The sequence below is a fragment of the Syngnathus acus genome, chromosome 3 (assembly GCF_901709675.1).
Source record: "Syngnathus acus chromosome 3, fSynAcu1.2, whole genome shotgun sequence".
NCBI classification, from domain to species: domain Eukaryota; kingdom Metazoa; phylum Chordata; class Actinopteri; order Syngnathiformes; family Syngnathidae; genus Syngnathus; species Syngnathus acus.
Window position 1 is genome coordinate 11,640,308 of NC_051089.1, and position 14,935 is coordinate 11,655,242.

Sequence of the window (14,935 nt, forward strand, 5' to 3'; positions counted from 1 at the left end):
TTGAGAAAACGTTATGGTTTTACTGACCAAACTTTTCTTTTTGTCGCAGCCGAGTTCCTGGCGTTATGTCCAAATAGCATCGGCACAACTGGAGATGGGAGAGGTACGTATGCAACAGTGTGTTGATTCTTTATTATTGCGACAGGGCCGTATAAATCAATTATAGTGTTATTTCGATTTTTATGGGTCGCTATGGGGACGGTCGTAGCCAAGAAAAATGTCTCCTGATCTTTTAGTGCAAGTTCTCTTAACCTCGACATTGAAAAAAATAAAATTAATAAAGATACATTTTTGCCAATTATTCAAGAATATGTATGCTGTTTTTGACAAGAAAAAAATGGCTCATGAACAGAACCAAAGTAACATTTACTGTCAACATCTACACCGATTCACGCTTTGTTGTTTGTGCAATCGGCTGTGTTTTGTCCTCTCAGATATTAACGAGTGTGCCCTCGACCCGGATGTGTGCCAGAACGGCGTGTGTGAGAACATGCTGAGAACATACAAATGCAACTGCAATGAAGGCTTTGAGGTCGACCTGACGGGCAAAAACTGTGTCGGTAGGTGAAGCGTCTTTTCACCAGGCGCACAATACCGTTCATTATATTCTTGCACAAGCTAAATCTTCATTTGTGCGTTTTTCCTCAGATATTGACGAGTGTCTGATGAACGGTCTATTGTGCGATAACGGCCTATGCAGGAACACACCTGGAAGTTTCACCTGTCAGTGTCCCAAAGGATTCACCTTCAATCCGGAAAAAGATATCTGCGAAGGTCCGTGATGCGTTCGCATTTATTAATTTCCTGTTTACTTTCAGGATTAAATACGGATCTGTCATTTTGTTGATTTTGTTTCCTGCAGATGTAGATGAATGCGTGTCCAGTCCCTGTGTGAACGCAGACTGCGTGAACAGCAAAGGGTCATTTGTATGCTTGTGTTCAACGGGCAGTTCACTGGACAGTTCTGGCCTTGAATGTATTGGTAAGTATATCCAGTATATATTTTTGTATATACGTATTTTTGTATTTTTTTCTATATGGCTAAATATGAATTGATATTGTATTTTTATTTGTCGGCTGAATTAGAGACGTCTAAAAGCACTTGCTGGCTGAAAATGGTAAACGATGTCTGCGAAGTCAACATCAACGGGGCGACACTCAAGTCTCACTGCTGCGCCACACTAGGAGTGGCCTGGAACAGCCCTTGTGCCAAATGTGAAAAAGGTAAGATGCTTTATAAAAGTTCGCTTGGTTCAGTTCATCATCTATAATGGCTTTGTGTGCCATTCTCAGATCCCATCTGCGGTAAGGGCCTTGCTCGGGTCCGAGGAAATGTGTGCGAAGGTAAGGCTTTTTTTTTTTTTTTACTCTGTGTCTGGATCGTAACATAATTCCACTAATATTTCCCTCAGACGTGGATGAGTGTCAAGTTTTTCCTGGAGTGTGTATCAACGGCAAGTGTGTCAACACACATGGCTCCTTTTTCTGTCAATGCCCTCCCGGGATGACTGTTGATCTCAGCGGGAGAACCTGCATCGGTAACTATCACAACTTCATACCCGATGTAACTTTGATAGCGTCGAGTAATGAAATGGCAACAAATGTCCTATTGATTGCAGACTTGCGCACAGAGCAGTGCTACCTAAAACACGAGGATGAACGTTGCGGAGCTCCTATCTCAGGAAAACATCGCGTGGATGCTTGTTGTTGCTCAGTGGGAGTAGCCTGGGGTCCAGAGTGCGACGAGTGTCCTGAGAAAGGTACCCCGCAATACACTCAGCTCTGCCCTCGTGGACCAGGCTTCTCCCACCGCGGTGACTTCATCAATGGAAGACCCTTCCTCAAAGGTATTGATTCTCAAAAGTACGGATACCGTATAAGCCACAGCTTGTCTCTTACGTTTCTCTATTCCATGACCCTTCTCAGATATCAACGAATGCAGGATGATAAACTCAATTTGCTCAAATGGGAAGTGCCGAAACACCATCGGAAGCTTTCGTTGTCGTTGTGATAACGGATATGCGTTGGATTCAGATGAAAGAAATTGCACCGGTGAGTGACAATGAAGTCATCGCATCCATAACTTAATAACTCGCCTCAATTTAGCACATATACCTTGTTTAATCTGACCAACAATCAAAGTTTGTGTGATACTTCACAGACAGACACACTCTGCCTGCTAAGGTCTTATTGTTGTTGGACCAGGCCTTCTGGTTAGCCACATTATTGCTCTAAAAATATCATTTGGAGTATTAATTCCTACTCGAGGGATTATGAACATAAAGAAGATATATTATATACAGTTGTTGTTTTTTTCCAGTTAGAATCATTGTGCTGAGGATTTATTCTCAACTTTGCTTCTTTGTTAATATCCAGATTGATGCGTATGTCTCACCTCAGTGCAACTTGACTCGACTTTATTCAGAGTGCTTTAAAAAAACAACCACAGCTGAAACAAACTGCTGTCCATGAAAAAAAATCAAACATAAAACTATACAAAAACAAAGTGTAAAACTAATAAGACACAAAAACAAGGATGCCCTCATGCTTTTTATTGCTGTAGTGTTCATTTCACTATCCCCAAAAATTGTTGAAATATGATTACCCATGAAGTTGCATTTTATAAATATTCACTGTCTAATGTTGAAGATTGACTCTACATTGTTGTTTTGTGTTTGTCTTCCCCGCAGACATTGACGAGTGCCGCATCTCCCCTGACTTGTGCGGACAGGGGCGGTGTGTCAACACTCCAGGAGACTTTGAGTGCGAATGTTTTGAAGGATATGAGAGCGGCTTCATGATGATGAAAAACTGCATGGGTGAGAGAGAAATCGTCCTTTGCACACATTTGCATTACCTCAGATTTAGAATATTAATGTTTATTAATATATAAATGCTGATTAATTCATGCTTATCAACTAAACTAATTTCTGAACAAGTAATGTCCTTACAATCCCTCTTGAGGGTTATTATCTTTCTTAGTATCATTTTAATACTTGTGTCACTTTCTGCTTGATCTCTATTGCGCCCTCCTTAGCGAACACTGACAGCAGCGCGACGGCAACTGGCAAGAGCATCTGGCTCTTGCTGGTGTCGATTACGTACATTCGGCGTTGGTAGTTTGGATAAGAATCATGTGTGTTCATCTCGCCAGTTCTTCTTTTGCGCTCCACTTGGGTAGCTCAGCTTCAGTTCATATAAAACATACCAACAAGTTGATTTTGTGTAGTAAGAAGATGGAATAGTCCAATGTATGAGAAAGGAGAAGACTCAAAGCACCCATGATCGATGATTTGATTTTAAGAGCAGCAATAAAGACCGAAACAATAAAAAATGCTTTAAATCAAAGGAAAGTTGATTTAATCAGTTTTGTGAGGCATTGTGGGAAGCCTAGAAGTCTTATAGCCCAAGGAAATTGGCAGCATTTGTGTAATGTTAAGTCCACCTCCGTGTGTCAGCTCTCAGATGTAATCTTAATATAACACCCATGAGGAAGACGACCCCTCGCAGCCCATCACTTAATCGTTTTTCATGGCACCATAAAGAAAATTGCCTTTTATTACATAGTTGAACTCAATCCATAATAATGCACCCTCCAATAAAAAAATATTAACGTGCAGCTTCCAGTCTTACCATCTGAGAAAATACTTACTGCGCTATTTCTGTTCTGAATTACATTTAGCCAACCAGATTAAAATTTTTGAGCGACGTGCTCACTCAATGGTGAGTGAGCATCATTGCTTTCGTTGGCTGAAGTTTTTAGCCCACGATTGGCAACACAATAACAAAAAAAGCAGGCTGGGTTGATAAAGGCAGCCAGACTCAATGATTTATGCCGCCTTTAATCAATTACATCATTTGAATAAGTCATTTCTTGTCACTAAGGTCACATCCAGCCAGACGGTAAGATTTTATTATCTCCAAACCTTTCCTCTTCCCCATCAGATATCGATGAGTGTGAACGCAATCCTCTGCTATGTCGGGGAGGCGACTGTGTCAACAACGAAGGGAGCTTCCAGTGCGTGTGCCCCGAGGGACACGAGATCGCTCCCGACGGCTCGGCCTGTCTAGGTGAGTGATGAGGTTGTCAGAATGAAGACTTGGGTGGACCGCTCAAAACCTTTTCATTTGGGCCTTTATTCACTTCTTTGGCAAATGAAATTCCCACTTTGGCTCTCTGGCAATAAAAAAAGGTGTGGACAGCTGACGAGTGGAGAAAGCGTGTCATCAAGTGAACGGTGAGATCGTGACAAGCGTTGGCTCTTTTCCATCCTGCCTCTGAGTTCTGTGAGCTCTCTGGGGATTTGCGTATGGTCCAAGTGTCTGAGTCAGGTCTTTAGATGCTGATAGATGCATGAGAACCAACAACTTGACAATGGCAAAACAAAATTAAAGAAAGGCACAAGATGTAGTTTAGCAATGATTAATATGGTGCGTGTTTTGAATATTGGAAACAAATGCTTTAGAGATTCAAAACAAGTTGAAAGTCTATCAATGTTTTTTCCATGTCTTTTCCTTGCCATAGCTGAGTATTAAAAGGAAATTTGTACTCCTCAGACATCAATGAATGCGAGCTGAGCGACAAGCTGTGCAGGCACGGCAAGTGTGTCAACATGATTGGACGCTATCAGTGCGTCTGTGACACAGGTTACAAATCGACGGAGAACAGGCTGGACTGTGTGGGTGCGTGCTCCATATATTACTCTTACACATATGCATATTCATCATACATGCAAGCAGTATGTCATGTATTTTTTTTGTCTGTTTTCGTTACGCTCAGACATCGACGAATGCACCATTGAGAACGGAGGGTGTGAAAACTTTTGCACAAACTCAGAAGGCAGTTATGAGTGTAGCTGCCATAGTGGATACGCTCTAATGCCTGATCTGAGAAGCTGCACAGGTAATTAGCCTATGTCACCTTTGCATGTTTGAAATGTTTGGAACTATGTTTTTCTCTGTGGCAGAATAAGCAAATTTCTGTATATCATAAGGTTAAAACCATTTCTATGCAAAGAGTATGTTTCCAGGGAGTTTTTTTACAATGTGTTTGAAGGAAGTGAACATGCTCAGCTGAGGTCAAAAAGTTCCATGTAGCACTTCAATATTTAAAGAAGCATCTTTCTTTCTAAATGCATTGTACATGTTTGACGATAATTGCTGGATACATATGCTAAAGACTAGGAGCTATGCAGTGGTATTTTACTTGTGGTTGTTAACAGTTGAGCAGTAAGAAAGATGATTGGTATTTTTCTTCTCAGATATTGATGAGTGTGAGGAGAGCCCTGACATCTGTGATGGAGGCCAGTGTACCAACACGCCGGGGACATACCAGTGTCTCTGCTTCGATGGCTTCATGTCATCTGAGGACATGAAGACCTGCCTTGGTAACGGATCTCCGTTATTTTATACCCAAAACAAAACTTAAGCAGCTAAACACTTAATTGTTTTAGTAAGAGGGAACTAATTTAAAAGGTTATCCAAAGGATGTGTCATGTCAGTAGAATTTTATGACTCAGAGCGGGTGAGCGAGCAGTGAGTAATATTGTTGTTGAAGATATTAAAGTGAACATTGTGGTGGAGAGGAATGTGTGACATTTCGATGCCTGGTTCCACTGAGAAACAAAACAAAAAGCTCAAAACAATGATTTGAGCACTTATGAAAAGGTCAGCACAAGTGCCCATTGTGCTGCTTATTAAAATGAAACACATGCTTGTCAATTTCACTGTTTGTCATTGTTTATTCTTAAGATGTGGACGAGTGTGAGCTCAACCCCAACATCTGCCTGAGTGGGAACTGTGAGAACACAAAGGGATCCTTCATTTGTCACTGTGATCTGGGATACTCTGTCCGCAAAGGAACGACAGGCTGCACAGGTGAGTGGCACTGACACACTTTGGCGTGTATTCCTGTCCTGCTCAATGCAGCAAAACAAGCCTGAGATGAAATGAGCCACAAAGTCACGGCGTGAATGTCAGAGAAGAAGCAGATTGGTTATGAAGGAGAGAGTGAGGATATTTTCAGAGATGGGAGTGTCAGTAAATATTGCCGGCGTGCCATTCGTCAGCAGCCCGACTTCATCGGTCCATCATTATTTTTAGCCAAACTGTCATAGCCCATCATTATTTGAACCACACTTCCATCATCCGTCATCCGTCAGTCCGTCAAACAGTCAAAAAAAAAAAAACGTTTAGCGGGTATAGCTGGGGAGAATATCGAGCTAACCAGAAGTAGCTGTATCACCATCATCTGAGACCATATATGCACGCACACTTGACGACATCGGGAACAGGAGCCGTGATTCTTTTTTTGAAACGCATGTATCGCATTGCACCACAGTTTATACCATTGCTGCTCTTTCATTAAGGTGAGTTAAACATGACGTGATAGTTGGAGAGCCTCTACAGCCTGTAATCACCTGAGATGACTCCAGAACACATAAATACAAAGCCCATCCGGCCTGATTGAGTTTAAACTCGCCGCTCGTCTAGTCTGAGTGAATTCTGATTTACAATGCCTCTTAAAAGACTGCTGGAGAGGACTAGTTGACAACTTGGATTGGGATCTGAACTGGCCCCATCGCGCTGAAATGAGTCAGACGCATAGTCAGCAGCAGCATGTCTACCTTCAGACACAAATAAACAGACTGTCTGATGTGTGATTAAAAGTAGCGATGCACACACTGGCTTTCCTGGTCCCTTTAAAATATCCAATGCAGCCAATTGTGATTCACAGTTTGGGAACTTTAGCTCCGGAATACTGAGAAAACATGTCAGCAATTTGTCTCAAGTAAGACATTTTGAAACAAAATTTGGATTTCAAGTGCAGATGCACCGCAAGGTACATATTATAAGGTAAATATTCTCAACCTGAACTGAACGTCTCATTGGTCACATTCTTGAGTTCAACATTTTGTATGTGAGCCATAATAAAGTTGTTTTAAGTGACATTAAAAAACAAACAAACACATGAGCTATTTTCATTACCGGTATTCGACACAAAGTTTCACGTTCAAAGTATTCCCAACATTTCTCATTACATGCATATAAGGCCGATCGATAGTTTAGATGTAGTACTCTTGATTGCACTGCTCTAGAGTATGCTCCCTCTAGATTATTTATCCAATAATGATGCATGACTGCCAGACAAATTTCATCCAGATAGTCCAAGCAACACTTCTTCCAAACTCGACCAGGGTATGAATTACACGGGAGTCGACCATCACTTAACTTCAGTTCAGTTCATATGTGCCAAAGAGGACAAACTTGTATGATAATTACTTTACAATTGACTTTTATAACATTTATAACTCAAAGGAGCATGATAGTTGTTGATGCAATTTCAGCCATTTCTCAAATTGGACAAATAAACACACAAATACAAAATGAAAACATTCACAAGGAGCATGAAGAACACTGAATTAACCACATACTAAAAATGATGATGGCCATTTATTGCACTTGACTCTCAATACACAGTAAGCAGTATGTTTCATAGTATGCTCATCCATTCTCTGGTCTTCTTGTGTGGAAGTCACAGTAATTTAAAAAAACAACAACAAACGTTTTGTCGTTGTCACGAATCCCAAATTGTCATTTGATCAATTGTTGTGCATGTGTGAGAAAAATTAATGACATCTGGTCAAGATGTTGCTGACATTCTCACCAGGATAATGTGTCAGTTCTATCCCACAACACTGAAAACCACAGGGCAGGGTCTGTGACTTTGTTCGTTTGTTGTATTTATGTGTTTAGAAGCTAATTGGAAAGTTAAGATGGGTGGGGATGTCCTCGGGTGGGTTAGAAAGCCGAATGGTGTCTTAGCTGTGCTGGAGAATATCAAGATGATGAGCTAAACTGAAGCACCAGCCATAATAACACACATTTTCCCTTTTAGACCAGTTGTGAAGCTGGCACAGGACAGCTGGTGTGTTTCTCTTTATTTGATTCCTCTTTAGTTGCCCATCATCTGCCAAATATTTACCTCATTAAACGGATCCTCATCCATGACACCAGCTGTGCCTGCTGACACATTTCTTGCCTTGTTTGTGTTTCATATTTGCACATCACAACGAGTGCCCGTTTCATGTGCTAAGATCAAAGCTTGGAGGAAAATTGTATTTAATTCCTTCTGTGATCCCGAGAGATTTATTTGCTCTTAGGCCTTATATTAAGCCAATCCTCGAATACCGTGGAGCTAAGACATAACCTTTATTTAGGGAGGCTGTAAACCAGCAGAGCTAATCTCTAATCGCCAGCCTCAAAAAGAGTTTGTCTCACGAGTATACAAACATTTTTGGGCGAGTTCAAAACAGAGAAAGACAAAATAGATACCCACTTTGCAAGCACACACGGGACGGGACAAGTGGCAGTAAAAATGGCCAAAACCCAGATGTGGATGGGTAATGCAGGAATGAAACTCTTTTAAGCATATTATTCCTTTATTTCTCCTCTCTTCGACAGATATCAATGAGTGCGAAATTGGAGCTCACAATTGTGACCGACATGCAACATGCACCAATACAGCAGGTAGCTTCAAATGCAACTGTGCTTCTGGGTGGATCGGCGATGGCCTTAAATGCACAGGTAACGCAAACACTACACACTGAAAACAAAAAGGTCGCATTAATATAATCCGTTTATCATGTTGGTTTAATTTGAGTTAAACCTTTCATTCGTTCAAATGTTTTTGACCATGAATGATACTGTACACAAATCTGAATGTCATTTCTTTTTTCTCTTTTTAAAGACCTGGATGAATGCTCCAATGGGACCCACTTGTGCAGCAACAACGCCGAATGTCTCAACACCATGGGCTCGTATCGGTGTGCATGCAAAGATGGATTTTCTGGAGATGGCTTCCATTGCTCAGGTCCCACATGCGAACCAGAAGCCTGACTCGGGGGAAACCAATATAATACATTTTCTATTTTGTGTGACCTCCAATTGCAGACAGTGATGAGTGCGCAGAGAATGGTAACCTGTGTGAGAGTGGCCACTGTTTGAACATGCCCGGCGGCTACCGCTGTGAATGTGACATGGGCTTCATCCCCACCGCTGACGGCAAAGCTTGTGAGGGTAAGATAACAGGCAACGGCATTGAATCATTTTTACCGATTTAAAATGCTTTCGTCGTGAATGGTCACTTGTTTATGCTCTCGAGGGGAAAAAAAATCCATCCAAACAGAGAATGTATTCAAATGGGACTCATGAGGCATTGGAACGGGGCATGATAAGTCATGCGCAATTTAATAGATTCGTTTTGGCACATTCAGTTGCAGCCACATGAAGGAAAAGCAGGACAAAGTGACTTACTGACAAAAAGATGAAAAGTCGCAAAAGGTTAGTTTATCATTCCATCACGACATCTGCGTGTTGATAAATAATCGATCAACTATTCTTAAAATATGTGGCACAGGTGACAATTCTGTTTGATTATTCCAGACAAGGTCAAAACATCAAATTACAAATGATTCCATAAACACTGACTCAAATGCTGTAGATAGGACTGTCGGCCCCAAAATGTGCGTGGGGGCGGGGGCATCTGGTCTCCTTATGTTAACTCTTAACAATTCATGGACCTGATTTGAAAATAAATGAGCAATACTCAAGTTATTAAAGTAATACGATGGTTGTATGTGCAGAAATTGACCTTAACGATAGTTGTGAGGTGAACACAATAAAAAAAAAACAGGGAGCAGATGACTGTCATTCACACCTACACAATTATGACAATGCACCTGCTCACATTGCCTTGAGCATCTGACAGTTCCTTCCCGAGAACAATATCACCAGGCTGGAGCACCTTCGACACTCACACAAATTGTCTTTGTGTGATTCCCTTTCCCCAAGCTCATTAAGGGAAACTGTTTTGGAGGAGGGTAAAACTTGTAGATTGGATTTGAAAGATATCATATCACGCTAGTCCTGGAACTCTTCTGACACATCTCATCTAAGAACGTGCCGGACCAGAGATGTTTTGCCATTTTTTCTTTCTATCTAGAGAAGACGTGAGCAGGGTCTTCACTTCCTATTGTAGGCTGACAATTTTCCACCCCGATCCCATCATCCCCAGCCTCGGGCCTCCCTCCCTCTTCCTCTTCCCACCTCCTAATTTTTTCGTTCTTCCTCCCCCTGTCTTTTTCACAGACATTGACGAATGTACCTTCGCTGACATCTGTGTCAATGGACGCTGCAAGAACATTCCAGGCCTTTTTAGATGTGAATGTAACATTGGTTATGAACTGGACAGGAGTGGAGGCAACTGTACAGGTTTGATGACATTGCCCATTTTTGCTATTTTTATGTTCACATTCATGTATTTATATGGGACTGACACTATCAAAACTTTTTGCTTTGTCTTTCTCAGATATCAATGAATGTGCAGACCCAACCATTTGCATTAATGGGATTTGCGTTAACACCCCCGGAAACTACCTTTGTAACTGCCCCACTGATTTTGAGCTTAACCCCACCCGGGTGGGATGCGTAGGTGAGACGCACAAGTTCCTTCACATGTTAATGATTAGTTGCTGACAATATACTGAGGTGAAGGTAAAAAAAAATACACCCATGTTTGTTTTGTGCACTAACAGACACTCGCTCTGGAAGCTGCTACCTGGATGTTCGGCCCAGAGGAGACTCATCTGAGAGCTTGGACTGCTCCAATGAGATTGGAGTTGGTGTTTCTAAAGCATCTTGTTGCTGTTCTCTGGGCCATGCTTGGGGAAACCCGTGTGAATTATGCCCGGCTCTCAACGACAGTGGGTCACCAAGTCCTTTCTTGACATGACACGGGTTATGCCTGTCTCTTTTTATTTCCAATTTAGTGATGTCATTTGCGTGCATGAGCCATCAGACTATGATCAGTTGCAGTTAGCTTTGATTAATCACAGGAAATGAACCAATTTGCTTCTTAGAACCCTTGAATCACTTGAAGTCATTTCCGGTTATTATTACTGTCGGCAGACATGTCAGGCTTGGATACTAGAATGAGAGCGCGCTTTATGCAACTTGCATGAAAATTGCCAGCAGATGTTCAGAAACTGCTTCTATGGAACAAAAGTATCTTTATTATTTCACTTATGTTTCACAACAACAAAGCTCCAACATGATTTGTTGACGTTCTGATTTGTAATTGTGCCCCACAGCCGAGTATAAGACCCTGTGCCCAGGTGGCGAAGGCTTCAGACCGAATCCCATCACTGTCATCTTGGAAGGTCAGACGCTAACATTGGAGCTAGAATGACTCCTGCGTGAAAATCATTCCCTCATTGTGATTTTTCTTCCCCGACAGATATAAATGAGTGTCAGGAATTGCCGGGCTTGTGTCAGGGAGGAAAGTGCATCAACACCTTTGGGAGCTTTCAGTGTGAATGTCCAAGAGGTTTTGCGCTCAACCCAGAGACCAGAATCTGTGAAGGTATTATGTGATGATGCACCAGACAGACACATCGCCGGTATCTCCAAAATAACAACAACAAAAAAACGCCAACTTTCTTGCGTTAACTTGTTACCTTATATTGCCTCACCAACATCAATACACCACCCAAAAGTGATGTTTTATCACTACTTTAATACGGTAATTTATTACGATTGTCATTGATGGTAGGAAATGCCCGCGAGTACCAGACGTCCAACAATTTCACGAAAGCAAGCGACTGTGGTTGCATTATCTTCCTAAACTCCTTTTGTGTTAGCGCCATAACTGATGCAATTAGAAAATGACGTACAAAACTGTGTAATAAGTAGAAATGAATCCCCAAGCACGTTCCTTAGTGGCTGACCAGCATCCTTCTGTGCTGCCATGGCTCCGGCTCCATACTTTCATTACAAGCACTGTAAAGGTTGGACTATTAACAACTAAAAGAGATGTGGGGGCTGCTCGGGAGGTTATTTTATTGTGGCCTCAAGTCAGGAGGTGTGGCAATCACGATTTTATTTTAACTTTTAATATTTATTAACCCGCCCATGCTGACTCGCAAATTACCCGATATCGCTGGAACCGCAAACTTTTTTCACAAATGCAAAATTATTCTCCTGGACTTTTATTCTCTGAAATACTGCCGGTACAGGCACTCACTCTTTTTGCTAAACCAGACTAACTGTCGTAAGAATGGAAAACAGATGTGGCATGGCTTTGAAATGAATCTTATCTTACACCAAAAAATGCGTAGGCCTAATAAAGCAAATACATCTTTATGGCGCTGAACTCTTCAGTTAAATGGAAACCTTGAATGTAGAGTATCAAAAATCACTGCATAATAAAATGCTTACTTTGTCAAGTACTTTCTTGTAAGTAGAAAGTGAAAAAGTCTTTTTGTGCACAGATATCAACGAATGTGAGCGTCCAGGTATTTGTGGGCCCGGCCAGTGTTACAACACCATCGGAAACTACACTTGTATCTGCCCCGTGGACTACATGCAAGTCAATGGAGGCAACAATTGCATGGGTACGTCTGAATACATATGAAATACAATAACCTTTAGATAGAAAGTTGACAGGACACAATCCTTTGTAACCACTGTATTTTGTCATGACTTATAGATATGAGGAAGAGCTATTGCTACAGGAACTTTTATTCGGACAACAGAACATGTGATGGAGAGCTAACATTCAACATGACCAAAAAGAAGTGTTGCTGTGCCTATAACATTGGTCGTGCGTGGAATAAACCCTGTGAGCAGTGTCCTGTGCCCAGCAGCGGTAAGGTCCTACACACCATCATATACACACACGAAAGAACGGGTGAACCTTACGTGAATTTTTCTCCACTCAGATGAGTTTGCCATTCTGTGCGGCAGCGAGAGACCAGGATATTATATCGACATCACGACTGGAAGAGTTATCGGTAACAGTTGAATGATTGCGACACGTTTTTATCGCAGTACAAACTTTTTGTCGGTAGGGTATTTCATATTGTATGTTTATCTTGCTCCTTGCACTAGACATTGATGAATGCAGGGAAATCCCAGGCGTGTGTGAGAATGGAGTATGCATCAACATGATCGGTAGCTTCAGGTGCGAGTGTCCCATTGGCTTCATCTACAATGACAAGCTACTGATTTGTGAAGGTACAATATTGATGAACTTTTCTTATCCTGATGCACATAAATACCAACTCAAGATAATAACACATCCCCTCCTCCTGTTCTTAGATATCGACGAGTGTCAGAATGGACCCATGTGCCAGCAGAATGCAGCCTGCTTAAACATGCCTGGGAGCTACCGATGCGAGTGCAGACCTGGATTTCGCCTCAGCTCGACGGGACAATGCCTAGGTACAGTATGTCCTTCACATGCATGTTCAGTTGACTCCTAATATGTCAAAAAATATAAAACTCTGGGAGGGGGATTCCCCCATCTGCGGCCCCTTCTCAAGGTTTCTCATTTCTCCACACATGTTTATTTTTTTAGTATTTCCTTGCCCTCCTAGGGGTTAAGCTAAGGGGATGTTGTTAATATTTGTCAACTGTGGGCATGCGAGGCCCGTTAAGACTTTTTTGTGATGAAGCGCTATATGAATAAATATGACTTGAATTGGGAGAAACACAAAAGAAATGGATAGAAATGTAAGATGGCACTGGTTGGAGTGGAAGCTGCTAATGCCAGAATCTTCTTTTTAGATTACATTGTACACAGACTATTACTTTAGTGGTGGTAATTATTTCATTTACGTCATGCACAATTAATAAAATATGTAGATGGCAGTTATCTTTTGTCAAACCCCGTTTATTGTGGGGGTAAATGAAAATCAGCTAAATACGTTCATGAAATGTTTTGTCTGGTTTTACCCCTCCTACTTTAATTGAAACATAATGCATTAAATTTCTGGTCTATGTATGCATTTGTTTGTCTTTTCCTTAGATCGTAACGAATGTGTCGAGAACCCCAGTGTTTGCAGTCCTGGTCAGTGCATCGACACGCGAGGGAGCTTCCGCTGCATCTGCCCCAATGGATTCAAAACAACACGGGACCAGTCAATGTGTGTTGGTAAGACCTTTTTTTTTTTTACCTTCCAATTGTTCTTTTCTCTAGTGAGTGCTATCCTGTTTAAACTGAGAATGACATTCGTAGACACGGACGAGTGCGAGCAACAGCCATGCGGCAATGGGACCTGTAAGAACACCGTTGGCTCATACAACTGCCTCTGCTACCCCGGATTCCAGAATTCACATAACAGTGAATGTATAGGTACTGTACATGCGTGCAAAGAATATGTATGAGAACCACGGCAATGTTATAGGTAAAATACAACTGTATTTATGTTTTTGTTGTGTTCAGACATTGATGAGTGCTCTAGCCAGAGAGGACTCTGTCGTAACGGGCAGTGCCTGAACACTGTGGGCAACTTCCAGTGTGTGTGCAACGATGGCTATGAACTTAATCTTGATGGAAGACAGTGTGTAGGTAAGAAAGTATAGCTATTTTCACGTCAACTGTACTGTGTGATTTACTAATTTACTCAATGCCTCTTGCGCGTCTCTCTCTTCTCAGATATTAATGAATGCGTAGTAAATCCTGGCACATGCGGCGTTGGCACCTGTTTGAATCTGGATGGCTCGTACAGATGTATTTGCCCACCTGGATATTTTCTCCATGAAGAAACTTGTGAAGGTAACTTCAACATAAAAAGCAGTCACTGAAGAAGCATCACATCAGCGCTTGGGCCGAAACAATCACAGAAAAAATAACTATTTGCTAACTACATACTTTTCATACCATACATGTGCAGATTATTTTTGCCTACGAGATTTCTAAACTTGTCGGATTTAAAATCTTTTGGCATTTCTCTCATAATCGATTTCACAAGCAAAGATTCAATACTTTGTCTTCTACTCAAAAGTGGTATAGACCTCCAATCCAAGGCAATGCGCCATCTATAGGGATCTGTCCGTTATTACAGCGGCTTACTCACTTGAATGTAGCAGCCAA

The 14,935-nt window shown here is 41.6% G+C and overlaps 1 protein-coding gene across 1 annotated transcript in view; it reads left to right on the plus strand.

Annotated features, from left to right (window-relative positions):
• Window positions 1–14,935, plus strand: part of fbn1 (fibrillin 1) — a 45,403-nt gene that overhangs the window by 19,669 nt on the left and 10,799 nt on the right. The window contains exons 18-49 of the mRNA XM_037246723.1: window positions 50–103; window positions 435–560; window positions 649–774; window positions 863–982; window positions 1,087–1,224; window positions 1,294–1,344; window positions 1,413–1,538; window positions 1,620–1,847; window positions 1,927–2,052; window positions 2,691–2,819; window positions 3,946–4,071; window positions 4,558–4,683; window positions 4,781–4,903; window positions 5,262–5,387; window positions 5,752–5,877; window positions 8,464–8,586; window positions 8,750–8,872; window positions 8,953–9,078; window positions 10,150–10,272; window positions 10,370–10,492; window positions 10,596–10,763; window positions 11,151–11,219; window positions 11,297–11,422; window positions 12,330–12,452; window positions 12,548–12,706; window positions 12,780–12,851; window positions 12,949–13,074; window positions 13,159–13,281; window positions 13,868–13,993; window positions 14,078–14,194; window positions 14,285–14,410; window positions 14,498–14,617. Coding sequence (XP_037102618.1) covers window positions 50–103; window positions 435–560; window positions 649–774; window positions 863–982; window positions 1,087–1,224; window positions 1,294–1,344; window positions 1,413–1,538; window positions 1,620–1,847; window positions 1,927–2,052; window positions 2,691–2,819; window positions 3,946–4,071; window positions 4,558–4,683; window positions 4,781–4,903; window positions 5,262–5,387; window positions 5,752–5,877; window positions 8,464–8,586; window positions 8,750–8,872; window positions 8,953–9,078; window positions 10,150–10,272; window positions 10,370–10,492; window positions 10,596–10,763; window positions 11,151–11,219; window positions 11,297–11,422; window positions 12,330–12,452; window positions 12,548–12,706; window positions 12,780–12,851; window positions 12,949–13,074; window positions 13,159–13,281; window positions 13,868–13,993; window positions 14,078–14,194; window positions 14,285–14,410; window positions 14,498–14,617 — 3,924 coding nt within the window. The remainder of the gene's footprint in view (window positions 1–49; window positions 104–434; window positions 561–648; window positions 775–862; window positions 983–1,086; window positions 1,225–1,293; window positions 1,345–1,412; window positions 1,539–1,619; window positions 1,848–1,926; window positions 2,053–2,690; window positions 2,820–3,945; window positions 4,072–4,557; window positions 4,684–4,780; window positions 4,904–5,261; window positions 5,388–5,751; window positions 5,878–8,463; window positions 8,587–8,749; window positions 8,873–8,952; window positions 9,079–10,149; window positions 10,273–10,369; window positions 10,493–10,595; window positions 10,764–11,150; window positions 11,220–11,296; window positions 11,423–12,329; window positions 12,453–12,547; window positions 12,707–12,779; window positions 12,852–12,948; window positions 13,075–13,158; window positions 13,282–13,867; window positions 13,994–14,077; window positions 14,195–14,284; window positions 14,411–14,497; window positions 14,618–14,935) is intronic.